The sequence below is a fragment of the Oryctolagus cuniculus genome, chromosome 20 (assembly GCF_051225735.1).
Source record: "Oryctolagus cuniculus isolate XC-2025 breed Fujian yellow rabbit chromosome 20, ASM5122573v1, whole genome shotgun sequence".
In the NCBI taxonomy this organism is placed as follows: Eukaryota; Metazoa; Chordata; class Mammalia; order Lagomorpha; family Leporidae; genus Oryctolagus; species Oryctolagus cuniculus.
The window spans coordinates 13405603-13423887 of NC_142886.1; the positions used below are offsets into that span (position 1 = coordinate 13405603).

The window sequence follows — 18285 nt, forward strand, 5'->3', positions numbered from 1 at the left end:
AATTGATGGGGCTCTGTTTCACCCTACCCATAAGAGCCAACTGCAGGGGAGAGGTGGGGTGGGGTGGGAGCCCAGCTGCTATTAATAAGCAGGATCACTCACTTCCTGCTCTCTCTATTAGAATTATAAGCCCAGGGGCCGGCTCAGCAGGTTAACGCTCCGCACTGCAGTGCTGGCATCCCATATGGGTTCAAGAACCCAGCTGCTCCACTTCTGATCCAGCCAGCTCTCTGCTATGGCCTGGGAAAGCAGTGGAAGATGGCCCAAGTTCTCGGTCCCCTGCACCCACACCGGAGACCCAGAAGAAGCTAGCTCCTGGCTCCTGGCTTCGGATTGGTGCAGCTCCGGCCGTTGCAGCCAATGGGGGAATGAACCATTGATGGAAGACCTCTCTCTCTCTTTCTCTCTCTCTCTCCTCTCTCTGTATAACTTTCAAATAAGTAAATAAATCTTAAAAAAAAAGAATTATAAGCCCAGCCCCTAGGTCAAAACAGGTGGCAACCCGAATGGAATTGGCTTGCAAAAGGCCCCAGGAGAGCCTTGGCACATGCCGGCTGTAACGGAACAGCATGAGCTACAAACAAACTCCCCCAGCGAGACTTCACTCCCTTGGAAGGAGCTCCTTTCACCTTGAATGAATGCCTGCGACCAAACAGACCCCTGCAAGGGGGCAAAAATCCAGCTCTCGCCCACACCGGCGTTCTCAGTTTGTGCTGCTGCAGAAGCCAGCATCAGGGATGGCGGGGCTGACACTCGATCACGCCTTACAGACTTAACTGGGAAGCGACCGGATGAAGCATCTTTGGGGGGAATCCTGCACTTAGGGAGGTGCTGCTGATGGATTAAGGTGGCTGTGAGTCACTTTTGGGCCAGAGAGGAATTTCCAAAGCCTATCCTAGGCAGAGATGGTAAAACAAACAAACAAAAAAAAACTAAACCTATCACTACTTCAGGTTTTCTAAAGTCTAGTTTCCTAGAAACTGGGGCTGAACATCTGCCCGGCTTGACTTGAGGCTTTCGGTTCCTGTGTGGTAAATTCTGCCCTGATGTGTGCAGCAGGAAACCCAAGGCCCAGGAAACGGGCTTGACCTCAGTTCTGAGTGGCCACACCCTGGGTAGAACCCTCTCCTCTCTTGTCCTGGATTCAACCCACCACAAATGCAAGTCATTAACACGGGTGCAGTGAACACCTGGGGGAATAAAAGTAACTCACAGATCCCTCCGTCCCCACGCCCAGGCGCCCAGGTCACCAGGCTGGTGCCTGGTAATAATAGGATTCCTGTCGCCACCTGCCCAGGTTCCATTAACGCACTGTAGCCTGGGCCAACTCTGCCCTGGCCAAAGCGGATAAAAATAGCTCCAGATGCACTCATGGCTGTCAGCAAAAGCAGCGTGCATTCTCAAAAACCCCCACCCACGGCTGTTCTTCAGGAGGTAAAATCCAAGGGCAGCTACTTGAAGAAAAGTTAAAGAGATAAAATCCCCGGGCAGGTGACTGTGCTATGCCAAGACTGTACGAGTAGCAAGATGACACTTCCTTAGGAGGGTGACTGCACGGTGAGCAGGGACCAGGGACCAGATCCTGTAGGGTCTCTGTGGCAGCCACCTTTGGAGGTGGCTGTTCAGCTCCTGGGGCTCTCTTTCTCAGAGAACTGCCCCATCCTGGTCATGTGGATAAATGCTGAGCCTGCAGTATACAGACGGGCCAAGCCAGGCCTCCCTAGAGTCTCTTTCCTTGAAAATTGGAACTGAGCTATTGAGGATTGAATTTAGTCTGGGAAGTGTGTGCATGAATTAGGGAGCTGAGGCTTCCTTGTGGTGGGAACATATGAAATGCCTTAGAAGAACAGAATGGTGAAAGCCTGGATGAGTGGATGGGTGGACAGATGGATGGATGGATGGATGGAAGATTGATGGATGAGCGGAGAGATGGATGGATGAATGGATGGAAAGACGGACAGGTGGAAGATGGATGGATTGATAGACAAATAGGTGGAGGGATGTATGAACAGAAGGAGGATGGACAGATGGATGGACAGATGGGTGGATGGACAGACAGATGGAGGTGTGGATGGAGGAGAGAGAATAGTGAATCAGAAACATAAAATGATGCAGAGACTGGCAATCAGAGAGGGTGAGTGGGTCCCTATGTCTTTCTGGTTTCATGCCCTACCTACCCGTACTGGAGTCCTGGCTAATTTCTTAATTTCTGCCCCTGAGTTCCATGAAACTTGTACTTCTGAATCTTTATTTTCAGTTTTCTTTCTTTCTTCCTTTCTTTTCTCTCCCTTCCTTCCTTCCTTCCTTCCTTCCTTCCTTCCTTCCTTCCTTCCTTCCTTCCTTCCTTCCTTCCTTTCTTTCTTTCTTTTTTGCATAGGTTTGGGTAAGTCTTCTGTTGCTATCCTAAGGATTTAAGTTAAAACGCACGGGGCCAGCACTGTGCCATAGTGGGTTGGGCCACTGCCTCTGGTGCTGGTATCCCATTTGGGCATTGGTACAAATCCCAGCTGCTCCACTTATGAACCAGCTCCCTGCTAATGCACCTGGGAAAGCAGTGGGAGATGGCCTAAGTGCTTAGGTCCCTCCCTGCACCCAAGTGGGAGACCCAGAAGAAGCTCTTGGCTCCTGGCTTTGGATTGGCCCAGCTCTGGCCATTGTGGCCATTTGGGGAGTGAACCAGCAGATGGAAGATCTCTCTGTCTCAGTCTCTCTCTCTCTGTAATTCTGCCTTTCAAAGAAAAGATTTTTAAAGAGGGGCTGGTATTCTTTAAACACACGCACACACACACACACACACATGCACCCACACCAATTTTAAAGGGCAAGAAGTTTCCTTAGTGATAAATCTAGGGTTATAGCACCTACAACCGCAGTGGTGGTGTGGAGATTAAATCAGAAGCAAAGTGCCTCACAGTGCTAGGCTCAGAAAAGCATCTCAACACACAGAGGCTTCTGGCAGTCCTACGTCACACAAAGAGGCTACGGTAAAAGCTAGAAGACCCTGTGCAGTGCTGATGGCCCTGACGTTACTGAGAAGCGGTAAGCGTGGCCGACACCTGGATTCAAGAGCCAGGATGCTCGAGATGCAAAAGCAGCTCCCGCTGTGCTGTATTTATTTTCTGTCTTGCCAAAGTCACTTCCGCAAAATGGATAATCTGACGACTGAACTCAGGTTTGTGAGGATTAAATGAGTTCCATCATGAGCTCCAAATAGTCAAATAGTGCCTGACACAAAGTAACTGCTTGTATGAAGCAGGTTTTTTTTTTTTTTTTGTGACTACAACAAAATACCTGAGGCAACTGACTTTATAAAAAAAGAGGGGTTATTTCGCTCCTGGCTCTGGAAGTTCAAGTCCAGGATTGGAATGAAGCAGTGGAATTGTCATCACTGCAGCCTCTGCCCTGACCCTCAGTGAGGGGCAGGGATGGGCAGGGCTCTAAAGAGGTGGAAGTCGCCCTGCCCCCTCGCCCAGCCTCTGGGGCTCAGGGACATTTACTGATGCCACACAGAGATGACCCTGACTTGGTGACAGCTGTTCTTCCTGAGAAGTGCTTGCTAAGCAAGGGTTTACAAAACCAGATTTCACAACCAAGACGCATTAAGCAAGGCTTAGATTCTGATGGGTTTTCTAATTTTATAATATCAAATGATAATTCATATTCTCTATTTTGAAGACTTTGTAATAACTGTCAATATCATTTTACTGCAAAGCAAACATGTACCCCTTTGGACTGCACATGGATCCTAAGTAGGACTTTTTTTTACAGTGGCTTTTTTCCCTGTCTACAAAGTTGGCTCATTCCTATACCCAGAGAAAGATTCTTCTGCTTAAATCAGGAATCTGCCATCCCTACGATGTGCAGGTGTAAATATCATTTGAAGATGGATCATTCTGGAAACCACAGCCATAAGAAAAAGTCACTGTGTTCAGGATTACACTGGCGATGCAGATGGCCTTTTGGAAATAATTCAAAGAATAGAAATAACACTCGAAGTGATGAATAATTTACACAATGCTTTAAGGCATGGTGAAACTGGGAGTCACATCCATCCAAGGGCACTTTAAAAAGTTCAAGGAAAAACAGAATTCAAAGATAAGTTTATTTTGATGCAAAAAACAGATTTTGACTTTAACTCTCTTGCCAGCTCCATGGTATAGTTTGGATGAGAAATTTTTAAAAATTCGGTTGGCATGTTTGGCTTTTTTTCTGTCATATTGCCATTTTCAAATTTGGGGGGTTGGGGATGACACCAAAATTAACTGATTTTTTTAAAATCCATTCTTCCATATCATACCTACTTGCCCAGGTTCTTAAGAGCCTGGAATATTCCTACGTGAGTAACCAGGCCACCCTGTGCCAGAAGCCGCAGGTGCTACTGACAGCTGTGGGCCAGGAGAAGGCGCTCTCCAGGAATGGACAGCACTGGGCTGAGCTTCCCCTAAGTGCCCCGGCTTTGTTATGTTCTCTGCCCAAGTCATCTACGGGGGAATAGAGAGTGCAAATCAACAGGAAACAGTGACTGACGTCAAGGAGGTCACGACGGAAAAGCACCCCCCGTGAGGAAATTGGATTGCACCACATCTGAACTGGAAGCAGCTTCAATTTAACCACATTAAGAACGATTGCAAACGCTGCAGGAAGCAACAATGAGAGGGAGACTCTAATGGCTTCATTTTTTCAAAACTTACTTTGCACTGCTCCTGAGATGTCAGAAGGTAATTGAATCACGCACAACCACCCTCCTACCCCCCATCCCGGCCACCAGACAAGCCCATGGGCAAAACCAGTCTGAGCACACAGACTAGTGTCTCGGCAGGTGAAATATGTCTCCAAGCCGGCGCCGTGGCTCAATAGGCTAATCCTCCACCTTGCGGCGCTGGCACACCGGGTTCTAGTCCTGGTCGGGGTGCCGGATTCTGTCCCGGTTGCCCCTCTTCCAGGCCAGCTCTCTGCTATGGCCAGGGAGTGCAGTGGAGGATGGCCCAGGTGCTTGGGCCCTGCACCCCATGGGAGACCAGGAAAAGCACCTGGATCCTGGCTCCTGCCTTCGGATCAGCGCGGTGCGCCGGCTGCAGCGGCGGCCATTGGAGGGTGAACCAACGGCAAAGGAAGACCTTTCTCTCTCTGTCTCTCTCTCTCACTGTCCACTCTGCCTGTCAAAAATTAAAAAAAAAAAAAAAAAAAAAGAGAGAAATATGTCTCCAATAGAAGAAACCCTTGCATTTCCAACCTGGAGGGATGCACAGTTCCGTGCTGAGCCCCAGTGTGTCCTGGTCACCTGGGCGCATTTTAAGGTTCTCTCATAACGAGAGCCAACCAGGCTCACCAACATACATGCCACGGCAAAGCAGCAAGACGGGACTCCAGTCTTTAAAGTGTAAATAGGCGGTAAGACCTCGGTAGAGCAGGTTCAAGGTGTGGCCCACCTTCCCGGAAAAAAACAAAATTCAAAGTTTATTTCAGAGCCAAACAAACAAACAAACAAAAAACAAAAAAACACCCTGAATTCCGTGTAATTTTTTCATAATAAGCATTTTTCATGAATATCTGAAGATCCCTGATACTCATGGATTTCAAGATGTTTTTGCACCCAAACAAGCTTAGCTTTGAATTCCACTTTCCACCAACTCTGTGAAACACCCTCACAGACCATAGAGCACCGGAAAGTTCCAAGGCAGAGCCCGGATGCTAACTGATACATTTTCAAGGGCACCAAGCACAGGCGTGGGAGAGGGGAGTCAGAGGTGGGAGAGGGGAGTCAGAGGTGCTGGGGGGCTGACATAGCAGGAGAATTCTCTTTTTTCCCTGATAAAACTGAAACTAAGACTTCGGAAAAGCTAAAGCTAACTGCCGAGATGAGTTCTACTCAGCTGTTTTATCTAATGAAGTGTCGAATACTCAATCACCTAGTCCATCACTCAGATAGGGAATGGAAGACAGCAAAGACCAGGTGTGCAGAGGCCACTTCATTTCCCTTTATAAAGCTGCACATTTCCTGTGTGTGAGAGCAATTGCACACCCACAGTTAAATATAAAGTAAATACAAGGAAAATTGAGGGGAAAATAAATAAAAATGAAAACGAAGACACTCACAATCCTGGCAGCCCGAGACAGAAGTCTACTTGTACAGAGAAAAAGATCTCCAAAAAGTAGAGATTTTAGAGTGAAGAAGAGATGTGTACGGTAATTTTAACCAGATTTAATTCTTTACAATCTAATTATACTTCACAGTTTACTACACGTTATAGAAAGAGAAAGGAGAAAACATATCCATCCCATTCGCTTATATTATGTATCTCCTGATGTAATGAACCATCTTGATATGACTGGTAACAGTTGCACCCCATTCCCAAAGCCTTTTGTGTTTCCCTACGATTAGCCGGACCTCTAATTAGGTCGTGGAAATTGGAGGACATGGTATTACTAGCATGGTCTCTACATCATGACATGACCATTTTTATTAGGCTGGGGATGCGGGCATCTCAGGGAGGAGGAGGGTTCCCCGGGGGTGGGGCTTTGATCACCTGGACACCACTAACCTTTGCTGCACCCCCTAGTGGTTGAGAAGAGCATTGGAACAATGCCCCTGAACAAAAATGTTCCCCTTGAAAAAACACTAAAACTCAGTCCAGAAAACAGGCTGTCTTAGATGTTCCCTAAGGTCTAGTCCTGTAACAGAGGCATGCACTATATTATTCTTTTAAATCCTTATTTTACATAGCACAATCCTTTTCATAAAAATTTTGGTTTAAGTATTAAATGGGAGCCGGCCTATGAAAGATATTTATGGGCTTGGTTTGTACTGGGTTATGGAATAAGTAGTAAAAATAAAATTACGTTTACTTAGATCATTTTTCATGATAGAGATGCCAAAACTTTGCAGAAAGTCACGGGGCTGGCACTGTGGTGTAGTGGGTAAAGCCACTGCTGGCAGTGCTGGCATCCCATATGGGCACAGGTTCAAGCCCCGGCTGCTCCACTTCCAATCCAGCTCTCTGCTATGGCCTGGGATAGCAGTAGAAGATGACTCAAGTCCGACCACTCTCTCTTTCTCTCTCTGCCTCTCCTCTCTCTGTATTCAAGTAAATAAATAAATCTTAAAAAAAAAAAAAAAAGTCATGGCTTTGACTTCATCCTCTGATCTGTGGCTGGATTAGACATTTTTGGTCTCCTGGAAGGAAACTGAAATTCCAGGTTACAGTTTTCGGATGAGACATTTTGCCCAGTTATAGAGAGGTAGAGAACATGGCCAAGAATATTTCCCATCTGCCCCGAGGTGATGTCTGGGAGCCCACGCACCCTGTCCTGTCCTGCCCTGCCCTGCAGCGTGGGTGCTCCCGCTCAAGCACGTCCCATGCACCACTGCGAGTTTGCTTCCTCCGTGAAAGCCAGGGCCTGCTCCTCTCTGGCTCTCTGGCTGGGAACCACAAAGCTGTTCAAGCAAATGGCTCATCCCAACCATTTCTGCAACTGAGCTAAATGCCCATTGTCCCTTGGCCACTGAGGAAGAAAACGCAGCCCTTAACTTAATGGAGACTAACATGAAAGAAGCATGGCTCTAATAAGAAGAGGGGAAAGTCACCAGGGGCCGCACAGGGGAGAGGACGTCGTGCTTGCCTTGCAGGGACACCCCAAGGAGGAGAGCAGACACAGCGACACCAACCATCTCATGCCAGCCCTGGTGGCGTCCTTCCGGGAACTGATTTCGTTCTAGCACTTGGTTTCTCCTCCAGCGAAACCACTTCCTTCAGTTTCTTCTTCTGGTCACCTTGTTTACCTTTACTTAGAACCCCTTCAGCTCTCCACTTCTCCCTCGCTGAACACCAACTGAAAGGTTTTCTATTGGTTTCCACCGTATCAAGGATATACCGACAACACGGCAATGGTCTCTCCGAGGAAGAAGCCTCTCGCCACAGGACTTCCCCACATATACTCAGTCCTTTCCCAACAGCCTCAGACCCCCGAGCAGCCAGAGCCCTGGCCCCTCTTCCTAGAGAGTCCGATGGAGTCCACCCTAATATGAGTCCACTCCCACGATGGCACCTCAGGGCAGGCAGGGCGACAGGCTACGGATTTGACCCTGAGTCCCACACCTTTCCTGTCTCACTCTGCAGGCAGCAACCAGACAGCGCCTTCCCCAGTGCAAACCCTCTGTCGCTGCTCTCTGACTTAACACCTTTGGCTGGCTCTTCTCATGGTGTCCGGGCTCCTGAGCAAGGGATGGCAGACCCATTCCGACTCTGCTTCTTCTTCAGTCTGCACACCGTCTCTCTTACAATCCTGCCGCACCAGTCCTTGGGGGTCCCTGGGCCTGCCGTACAGTCTTAATCCTCTGTGTTTGCACTGCAGGTCCCTCCGCCTGGGGGCCACGCCCTCCTCCCGTGAGTGCAGGGTCCCTACTCATCCACCCCACAGGGCTCAGATGCTAGCCTCTCCTCTCCTAACCTCCACAAGGACCAACTCCGACTTCCTGCTCTCTCTCGCACAGCATCTAACACACCCCCTCTACCCTGACCACGAGCAGTTGAAGGGCGGACCCACTTTCTGCCTTTTTACCTCTACAGTGTGTGCGCTGGGAGCATGCACTGAATTAAATTAAAAATGCAAGACAGCTGCAACATTTCCATTAGCTGTAGAGACAGCTCAGGTCTCCAACAACCAGGGCCTACTTTGAATATTTAGAGATCACTCAGTATTGATGGCAGCATTCAAGTTTCTCTCTATTACGCTGAAATGGCATTTCCTTATATGGGAAATAAGCAAACAAAAATGAATGCAGCAGCAGGTTCATCCCCCTGACACACACACACACACACACACACACACACACACTCCCAGGCTGCTTGGAAATGTCTCTGGAAGCTTTGATTATCTCTGTTTGTAAAACCCAGCCGCATGCATGCATCACACATGGGATAGGAATCCGACCCTCCGATGGGGCCCCTGCACATTCAGGCCGGAGGGGATGGTTTACACCAAATGCCTTGTTAGTAAAGAGAAAATGTGATAATTAAATGCCAAGACAAAAGAAGCTGCATTCTTCCTGTAGCCTGCTTTAGACCGTAACTCATTTTATTGCAAGCTCAGTGAGCTCATCCTTGGCTCCCCTGATGCCCTGGGCTCAGAGAATTCTGCCTTATCGCGCAGTAGCCTCCCGGGTTGAGGAGTGCCAGCAGCCTGCTAGGCCTTGCTCCCTTTCAACAGACCCTACACAGTCCCACTGTCTCCCTCCACCCTGCCCCAACATAGCTCAGGTCCACCCCACACTCCCCGACCTGCACCAGGGCCACATGCAGCCACCAGCAGCTATAACAAGCCCCCAGCAGGAACTCTGCCTGTCTACAAATCAGGGGAAAAATGCTAATGCTGACACCTTTGCAAGGGAGATGTAACACACTTGGCTTTGGCCAAGTGAAAGGAACAGGGAAACTGCTGATCCTGCTATCAAGCGCAGGCAACCTGGCAGTGGTGGAAGGCAGTGGTTTCCAGCCAGGAGAGATCCTTGCTCCCCCCTGGGAACATATGGCAGGGTCTGGAGCCAGTTCTGGGTGCCACACACAGGCAGGTCTGCAGAGGGGAGGCCAGGAATGACAAGGACAGTTCCCCCAACAAAGGATTATCCAGCCCAAATGTAAGCAGTGTGCAACTGACATCACTCTATACAAATAGGGGATCATTTCTTACTGTAAATGCTGAAAATCCACCAGCTACTGCATTATTAAAACTGTCTGACTCAGGACTGGGGTTGTGCAGCAGGTTAAGCCATCCCCTGCAATGCCAACATCCCATACGAGGGCCAGGTCAAGTCCTGGCTGTTACACTTCTGATCCAGCTCCCTGCTGGTGCGCCTGGGGAAGCAATGAAGATGGCCCAAGTGCTCGTGGGAGACCTGGATGGAGCAGGCTCCTAGCTTCTGCCTGGCTGAGCCTGGGCTGTTCCAGCTATTTGGGGAGTGAACCAGCAGATGGAAGATCTTCTCCTATCTCTCTCTCTCTCTCTCTCTCTCTCTCTCTCTCTCTCTCTGTAATTATGCCTTTCAAACAACAACAACAAAAATTACATCTTAAAAAAAAAAGACCTGAGCAACACGGAAGGGAACTTTCTGTTACACACCTGTTCTGAAGCCCAAGTGCACACACAGGCCCTCAATTCTACAGGCTTCCAGGAGAGACACGTCAACCGGTCTCTACATTAACTCTGCCTTATTCGATCCTGCTTTTCTTGGTCATGTCTAATGCATCTAAAGTCGCCTTTCAGCACCAGTAGACAGATGCCAGTGTAGGAGGGGGCTTGTGGCGAGTTCGAGCTAATTCTCAGGGCAGAGTGGCTCTGCCCCCTCCCCCTGGGGAGTGGGAAGACAGAGCCAGGAGGACAAAGAGGCAGGCCCTCCCCATGGCCCTCTGCACAGGAAGAGAAACCCACATAGAGAAGAGGCGAGAAGGCTGGCTGGAAGGGTTCTCCCTGGTTTGGGTTCAGAGTAATAAAGAACATCATTTTGATGTTTGCAAATATCATACTCCACTAGAATGAAATTAAGAGATTCGGGGAAGGGTTCCAAGTCCTCTTTGAGAACACCTAAGCCATAAATCACAAGGGACCAGAAGTGGATTCAAAAACAAAGCAGGATTTTTTTTTTTTCTTTGCTGTGCAAATTCACTGGGCACTGGAAGCCTCTCTCACAGAAAGGAAAGAACTCCCTGGGTGGCCTCAAAGGGAAGCCAGTGCATGCCAGAGCCCCAGGGCAAAAAGACCAGGGTGTGCTGCCGACCAGGCCCAGGAGCTGGCTTCTAACAGAAGGCAGAAAGGAAGCTTGGAGAGGAAGCCTTGATCATCGTGGTGACAAATGGAGGAAAACGTGAGGGTGGGAGGATGTGGCCAGAGGGTCCCCTCAGCCTGCAGCAGGTGCTGTCCATGAAGACACCCATGCAAAGAGATTTTGCAAAGAGCCAGAGAAGTCACTGCGGGGCTGGGGCAGGGGGAGGGGCAGCTCCCCTTGCCCCTGTGTCCTCTGCCTGGACATGGAACCCAACAATGCCAAGGGCTGGAGCCACCCCTCCACACCATCATCTCCACCAGGTCCCAAATTCACTAAGCCTGCCGTAAAAGTGAGGGCACCTGGCACTCCAAAGCAACTTCAGGACAAGTCCCCTGGACTCGCTTCTATGCTAGGGCTGCTCTGAGCCTGTCCTGAACGGGAATCCAAAGCCCAGCCCCTCCATGGAGCCCCCATACAAGCAGCTTGCTCATGCGCAGCAGAACATAAACTCCCCATGCAGAAGGTCAGCTTCATGAGAGCAGAAGTTCTCTCTCCTTTGTTCCCGTGGCGTCCTCAGGGTTTAAAGCCAAGTTCTGCACCTTGCGGGCTTGTCAGTGCTACACAGGGGACTTCAACAAGTTCATGGAAAATGGAATTAAAAGGTATTTATTTTGGTGCTGAAAAATTTGAAATCCATGTACGGAGAAGTCTTCAAAAAGTTTCTAAAAATGTGTATTATATGTAAAAAAAATTTGCAGCGACATAAACATATCTTTCAATTCCATTTTTCCATAGATTTTGTTAAAAAGATTTATTTATTTATTTGAAAGGCAGAGAGAGAGAGAGAGAGAGAGAGAGGTCTTCCATCTGCTGGTTCACTCCCCAAATGGTGGCAACATTTGGAGCCGGGCTAATCCAAATCCAGGAGCCTGGAATTATGTCCAGGTCTCCCATGTGGATGCAGGGGCCCAAGTCCTTAGGCCCTCTTGCACTGCTTTCCCAGGCTATAGCAGAGAGCTGGACCAGAAGTGGAGCAGGCAGGATGCGAACTGGTGCCCACATGGGATGCCGGCGCTGCAGGTGGCAGCTTTATCCACTACGCCACAGCACCAGCCCCCATGAATGCTTTGATTGCTGAATGAATGAACGCTTCTGATGCCACCCGGCTGGCTGCCAGTCAGAAGCTCCCTGACTTAGCCCTGGCAGAGCTGCTTCTACTCAGAGAAGGCCTGCAGAGCTTGGGGGACCTAGAACAGACAGACATAGCTGGGTGCTTCCCAATGATGAAGTAACTACAAACAAACAAACAAACAAAAACAAGCATTTCAAAACCAGAACACCTTATGGCCAATAGCTTCTGTCCAAAGCAGTTGTGTTTTTATGCCACGGGATTCTGCCTTCGGGATGGGGTGGACATACTCCAGGCACTCGCAGGTGTGGCTTCTGGGCCTGCCTGGGCATCTGAGTCTCTCGTGGCAGCCACCAGCCTAGCTTCCTGGAAAACACCTGCAGGCCACAGTGGAGGTGGCTGGGTTGGTCCTGGAGCCCTCGGACTGTCCCTCAGTGGCACGGAGGAAAGCAAGCCCCAGAGCCCAGGGATCACTCTCAGCTGCCTTTCCTTTGCAGGCTCAGGACGCCGCCTACCACCTGCTCTGTGCTGCCCACTCTTTCAGTGTGTGGCTCTACTCTCTGCACTGGGCTGAGGCCTAAAAAGTTCCTTTTGACTCGCACTCCATCACGGTGACCCTAAACTGTCTGATTTTTTTTCACTGAACTATAAACTAAGAGGGAACTTCAAAAAGTTTATGAAAACATGGACTTAAAACCCAAGTTTATTTGAGTACCCTAAAATCTAAAAATCCATGCATCATTTTTTTTTCACTATATGCATGATCATGAATTTTTGAAGATCCTTTGTATGCACAGTTTTCAAAGTTTTTGCACCAAAATAAACTTATGTTCTAATTTCATCTTCCACACACTTCTGGAAGTCCTCCTTCTCATCTCTGGAGCCATCCTGACACTTGGTGTTCCCACACAGGGCCCTGTGGATGCCAGAGAATCAGTAACTCGGCAAGTTCTGAGGGCTTGCAGGCATAGCCAGCGAAAAACACGATGCAAGCTCCACCCTCCAAGTGGTCAGCTACCAGGAAGCACAGGAACAAAGTCTGACCCTGGTCGGATCTGGGTTACGTCAAAGGAAATGACACAGAACGCCACCAGCCATCTCTCCAAAGGGGGAAGTGGCGGGTCTGCCCAGCCTCTGGGGTACCAAGGATGATGTCGCCGGCGACAAGGCCAGTTAAGAACCCAGCGACTGCAACAGAAAACAGGCCACTGCTTCAGACCCTTTTGTGACACCCGATACCTTGGCAGTCCTACCCAGAGACACAGAGCCAAAGGAACAGCTTGGACTTCAGCTTCTCTTCTCTCCCATTCATTCTCCTGGCCTTTTTTAGCCAAACAAAGTTGGAAATCCTGCTGGCCCGAGAGGACAGGGGCAAGGGTCCCAAGAATGGCATCTTCCTCCTGCAGGTGCAGAGCCTGGGACTGGTCTCAGCACGCTGCACCCTCGGGGTCAGTGGTGGACAGGAAGGTGGGTCACGCTTCCTGGCCCCACAGCGTCAAACCAAGAACTCCAAAAAGGCTTACGGAGAGAGGAAATTCAAAGATACATTTATTTTGGTGCAAAACATTTTTGGAATGCATGCATACTTTTTTTTTTTGAATACATATTTCCGTGGACTTTTTGAGGACTGCCTCATACACTCACAATAAATGATGGAAAACAAAGATGAATAGGATTTAATAAGCTGGGAACACGCAGAGAACAGAGAACGCCGCGATCTGGCTTACTTTCTATTTTGATCTGAGCCCGAGGCAAACGGCAGCCAATGACCCACAAGCAGAGCAAATCCCGTCTGTGGCCGCTCAGGGAAAGGAGAAAACCTAGTTCCAGACGGATTGGAGGAAACAGCCTTCGGTTTTTCATAAAAGGCCAGAGAGTCCACGTTGCGGAGAAGCGCCTTTATCCCTGGCCACTGACGCCATGCTTTCCCGGTGCTTCCTATTTGTGGCGTAAGGGAAATGACAGGGATATTAGCAGACTGGGCAACTGCTCAAAAGACGCTCACTGACCTGGCTTTGCCGTGGGATCTGGGGCACGTGGGGGTACCTCTCTGGACCTAAGCGGCCAGAAATGGACAGTGAGGAGGGGAGCATTGCCCCCCCCGCCCCGGCCTCCTGGCTTGCTTTGGGGATTCAATGAAGTACTTCCTGTGAGATACAAGGTGCACTGTTGGAGGCGCTGGCAGTGAGCGTGAGCACCAGGAACCCATGCCAGGGCCTCAGGGAGCTGCGATTCCATCCCTCGCCCACCCCTGCGGCAGAGCTGGCACCGCGCAGGCTGCGATAGTCAACCAGCTGCTGGACGCTGGCCTCGCAGCGCCCCGGTCTCTGCGGAGGGAGAGTCTCCCAGCTTTCCGGCTGCACTTCCCCACCTCTCCTAACCCGCAGTCACACAGTCTCTCCCCCAGGGAGTCACGGCAAACTCAGGAGCTTCGGGGAAGCAGCGCTCCGGGGCCGCCTCCTCCTCCTCCCCAGTACGCCATTGGCAGCAGCTCAGTGCACAAACCCAGCCTGGCCCCGTGCCAGACGCCCTGTGACCACGTGCGGAGAGGACAAGCAAGCTGAGGGGGCTAGGAAGTGGTCAGGGCCCTGAGCAACGCAGGGCAGGCTGCGGCCTTCCCGGGCCAAAGAGCGCTTCCATAGGGACTCCTCCAATGCTGCGAGGCAAGGATAGGAAGCTTGCAACAATTTTTATTTATATATTCTCATTTTCTTTAAGAGAGATGCCAAATGCCCACCATAGCCAGCGCTGAGCCAGGACAAAGCCAGGAACATGGAACCCAATCTGGGTCTCCCATGTGGGTGGCAGGGACATAACCGCTTGAACCATCACTGCTGCCTCCCAAGGTCTGCATTAACAGGAAGCTGGAATGGAGAGGACAGCCAGGACTTGAACCCAGACCCTCTGATATGGGATACAAACATCCCAAGTGGCATTTTTTTTTTAAGAAAAAAAAAGTATTTATTTGAAAGGAAGAATTATAGAGACAAAGTAGGAGCTACAGAGAGATTTTCCATCTACTGGCTTATTCCCCAAATGGCTACAGAGGCCAAGACTGGGCCGGATCAAAGCCAGGAGCCAGGAACTCCACCGGGGTTTCCCACATGGGTGGCAGGGAGCCAAGCCCCTGTGATATCCTCTGCCACTTTCCCAAGTGCTTTAGCAGGGAGCTGGATGGGAAGTGGAGCAGCCGGGACTTGAATTGGCACCCATATGGCATGCAGGCATCACCACGGGCCACGGCTTAAACCACTGAGCCATAATACCCCCTCCGCTCCCCCCCACAAATGGCATCTTTTTTTTTTAAAGTTTTTTTTGTTTTATTTTATTTATTTATTTTTTGACAGGTAGAGTGGACAGTGAGAGAGAGAGACAGAGAGAAAGGTCTTCCTTTGCCGTTGGTTCACCCTCCAATGGCTGCTGCGGCCGGCACACCACGCCGATCCGATGGCAGGAGCCAGGTGCTTCTCCTGGTCTCCCATGGGGTGCAGGGCCCAAGCACTTGGGCCATCCTCCACTGCACTCCCTGGCCACAGCAGAGAGCTGGCCTGGAAGAGGGGCAACTGGGACAGAATCCGGTGCCCCGACCAGGACTAGAACCCGGTGTGCTGGCACCGCAAGGCAGAGGATTAGCCTATTGAGCCACGGCGCCGGCTGACAAATGGCATCTTAACCCCAGGACCAAGCGCCCAGCTCAGAACACAGATTTAGGTGGAGGCCCTTATCCGGAGAAAACAAAGGGCAGGTGGCCCTCAAGAAAGAACCAGAAGCCAGCTAAGAAGTAGAACTCAGTGCCCGAGTGCTACCAGCCGTGGGCACCTGCTTGATGAGTGTGATGCCACAAGGGGAGACGCCCTGTCCCCATGCTGCCAGTGACTCTCCTCCCGTCCCTGAAGTCTACTGAAATCATCCTGCAGCACCATGTGGTTGTGTTCCTGGGGCTCCTGATGCCTGAACCTTCACACACTGCATGGCCGGACATCTCGGGAGAGGCTTCCGATGCAAAGCCCCGGCCCCGCCAGGATCCACCCCTGGGGGCTGCTCCGTGAGGACGCCAAGTCAGGAGCCGGGAGAGAGAAAGAGAGAACGATGAGCGGAGAGGACCCCTGGGCCTCTGGCCCTGCAGAGCCGGGTCTGCGTGTCCTGGGCCCACCGGGACGCACCAGATGTGCGCACAGACAAGCCCTGTCCCAGGTAAGGAGGAGCTGGCCTTGGCTCAGCTCCCTGGGCTCCCAATCCCTTGTGACACTTGCTGCTGCTTTCCCAAGGGCCTGGGTGACAGCCAGCTCTTGGGCACCTGCCACAGAGTGTCCAGCATTTTCCAAATGGAACCTTTGCTCCAATAAACTGGACTAAAGCCTGGCACCCGTGCTTACTGCGCCACGCCTCCTTCCCGCCACTGCCGGCTCTGGCTGTCTTTGTTCTCACCTCACCTCCTCCCTCGCCCGTCTGTCCGTCTGTCTGTCTGTCCCTCTCTGTCTACCTCCTCCCAGTGCCACTCAGCTGATGGCTCCATGAAGATCCAAGTGGGGGCTGGGAGACCCGGATTCCAGGCCACAAATGCCACGAGGCCCAGCTGCTGACAGAGGAGGTTCTGAGGAGTGTGCGGTGAGGTGGCCTGGGGAGAGTGGGGGAGGCAGCACCCACAGGCCTGTCCCCCAGGTCCTGAGAGACCACAGGCTCTCCCCTAGTTATCATGGCTTAGTTCTCCCACCCTCCCCCGGGTTAAGGAAATATCAGAGGCACCTGTTTGGTGAACAGAAAAGAGAAGGAAAAAACCATGCATAATTTTATGGCCTGAGGACAGTGGCTGCTGGTTCCTTGCTGTGATTTCCTGCCAGCCTTTTCGCTTGGGGGGGGGGGGCAGGTTTGCCAGTTCACTGTCCCTGCTCGTCATTATAAACTCCAGGTTATTTCCTGGGCTCCAGCCTCCTAGTTCCACCCTTTGCTGTGTTGGATTGTGGGCAAATGATTCAACCCTTCTGTGTTTCACTTCACCATTTGATCAAATGAAGATACTAATTGCACCTATTTTAAAGAATTTCAGGCAGTGAATAAAGCATGATACAATATTTTCTAATATACACTATTTAATTGCTTTTAATATACTCTTTAAATATCTCTCTACTAGCTGAAAATCTGCATTGAATAGTATACTATTTATGTACACCCAGGGGCCGGTGCTGTGGCATAATGGGTAAAGCCATTGCCTGTAATGTCAGCATCCCATACGGGTGCCAGTTTGAGTCCTGGCTGCTCCACTTCCAATCCAGCTCTCTGCTATGGCCTGGGACAGCAGTAAAGACGGCCCAAGTGTTTGGGCCCCTGCACCCATGTGGGAGACCTGGAAGAAGCCCCTGGCTCTTGGCTTTGAATCAGCCCAGCTCCTGCCATCGCTGCCATTTGGGGAGTGAAGCAGCAGATGAAAGACCCCTATCTCTCTCTGCCTCTACCTCTCTGTAACTCCACCTTTAAAATAACTAAAAAATTAATAACAATAATGTGCAGAAACTAAAACAACCTTGAACAAAAAGAACAAGGCTGGAGACATCACACTCTACTGAATTTCAAAATTCACTACAAAGCTGTGTATGGTGCTGGCATAAAAACAGACACATGAACCAACAAAATGGAGAACCCAAAATAAACGCACATCTTTGTGGACCGTTCATTTTCAGCAAAGTTGCCAAGAACACACGAGGGAAGAAGGACAGCTTCTCCAACAAATGGGGCAACTGGAAATCCACTTGCAGAGGGACGAAATCAGACCCTCACCCCAACCCAACCACCTTCCAAACTCAACACACAATGCATTAACGACTTAAACATGTGACCTGGAACCATCAACCCACTAGGAAAAAGAAAAAAAAAAGGAAAGCTGTCACGTGGGTGTGGGCAAGGATGTTTTGGCTATGACCCCAAAAGCACAGGTAACAACAGTGTAAAACAGACAGGATTACATCAAACTAATACGTTTCTGTGCACATGCAAGGTGTGGAACTATTTGCAAACTACGTATTCGATAAGGTGTTACTATCCTAAACATATAAGGAACACAAAGACTCCACAGTAAGAAAAGAGATGATCCAGTTTAAAAAAAGATGGGCAGAGGACCCGAGCAGACTTCTCCAAAAATCTCCAACGGGGACCAGTGCTGTGGCTTAGCGGGTAAAGCCACTACCATGATGCTGGCATCCCGTATGGGCACCAAAATTTGAGTCCCAACTGCTCCACTTCCTATCCAGCTCCCTACTAATGGCCTGGGAAAAACAGCAGAAGATGGCCCAAGTCCTTGGCACCCTGCCACCCACATGGGAGACCTGGAAGAAGCTCTTGGCTCCTGGCTTCAGCCTGGCCCAGCCCTGGCTGTGGTGGCCAACTGGGGAGTGAACCAGTG

General features: G+C 50.3%; 1 protein-coding gene across 2 annotated transcripts in view; it reads right to left on the reverse strand.

Moving 5' to 3' along the window:
* Nucleotides 1–18285, reverse strand: part of PRKCH (protein kinase C eta) — a 276210-nt gene that overhangs the window by 79157 nt on the left and 178768 nt on the right. Inside the window, exon 10 of one of the 2 annotated variants that reach the window (XM_089322579.1) lies at nucleotides 13424–13826. The exons of the other annotated variant lie outside the window; for it this stretch is intronic. Within the exon in view, the coding sequence (XP_089178705.1) occupies nucleotides 13788–13826 (39 nt within the window). The 3' untranslated portion in view covers nucleotides 13424–13787. Of the gene's footprint in view, nucleotides 1–13423; nucleotides 13827–18285 lie in introns of those variants that run through there. 2 annotated transcript variants of the gene reach the window in all.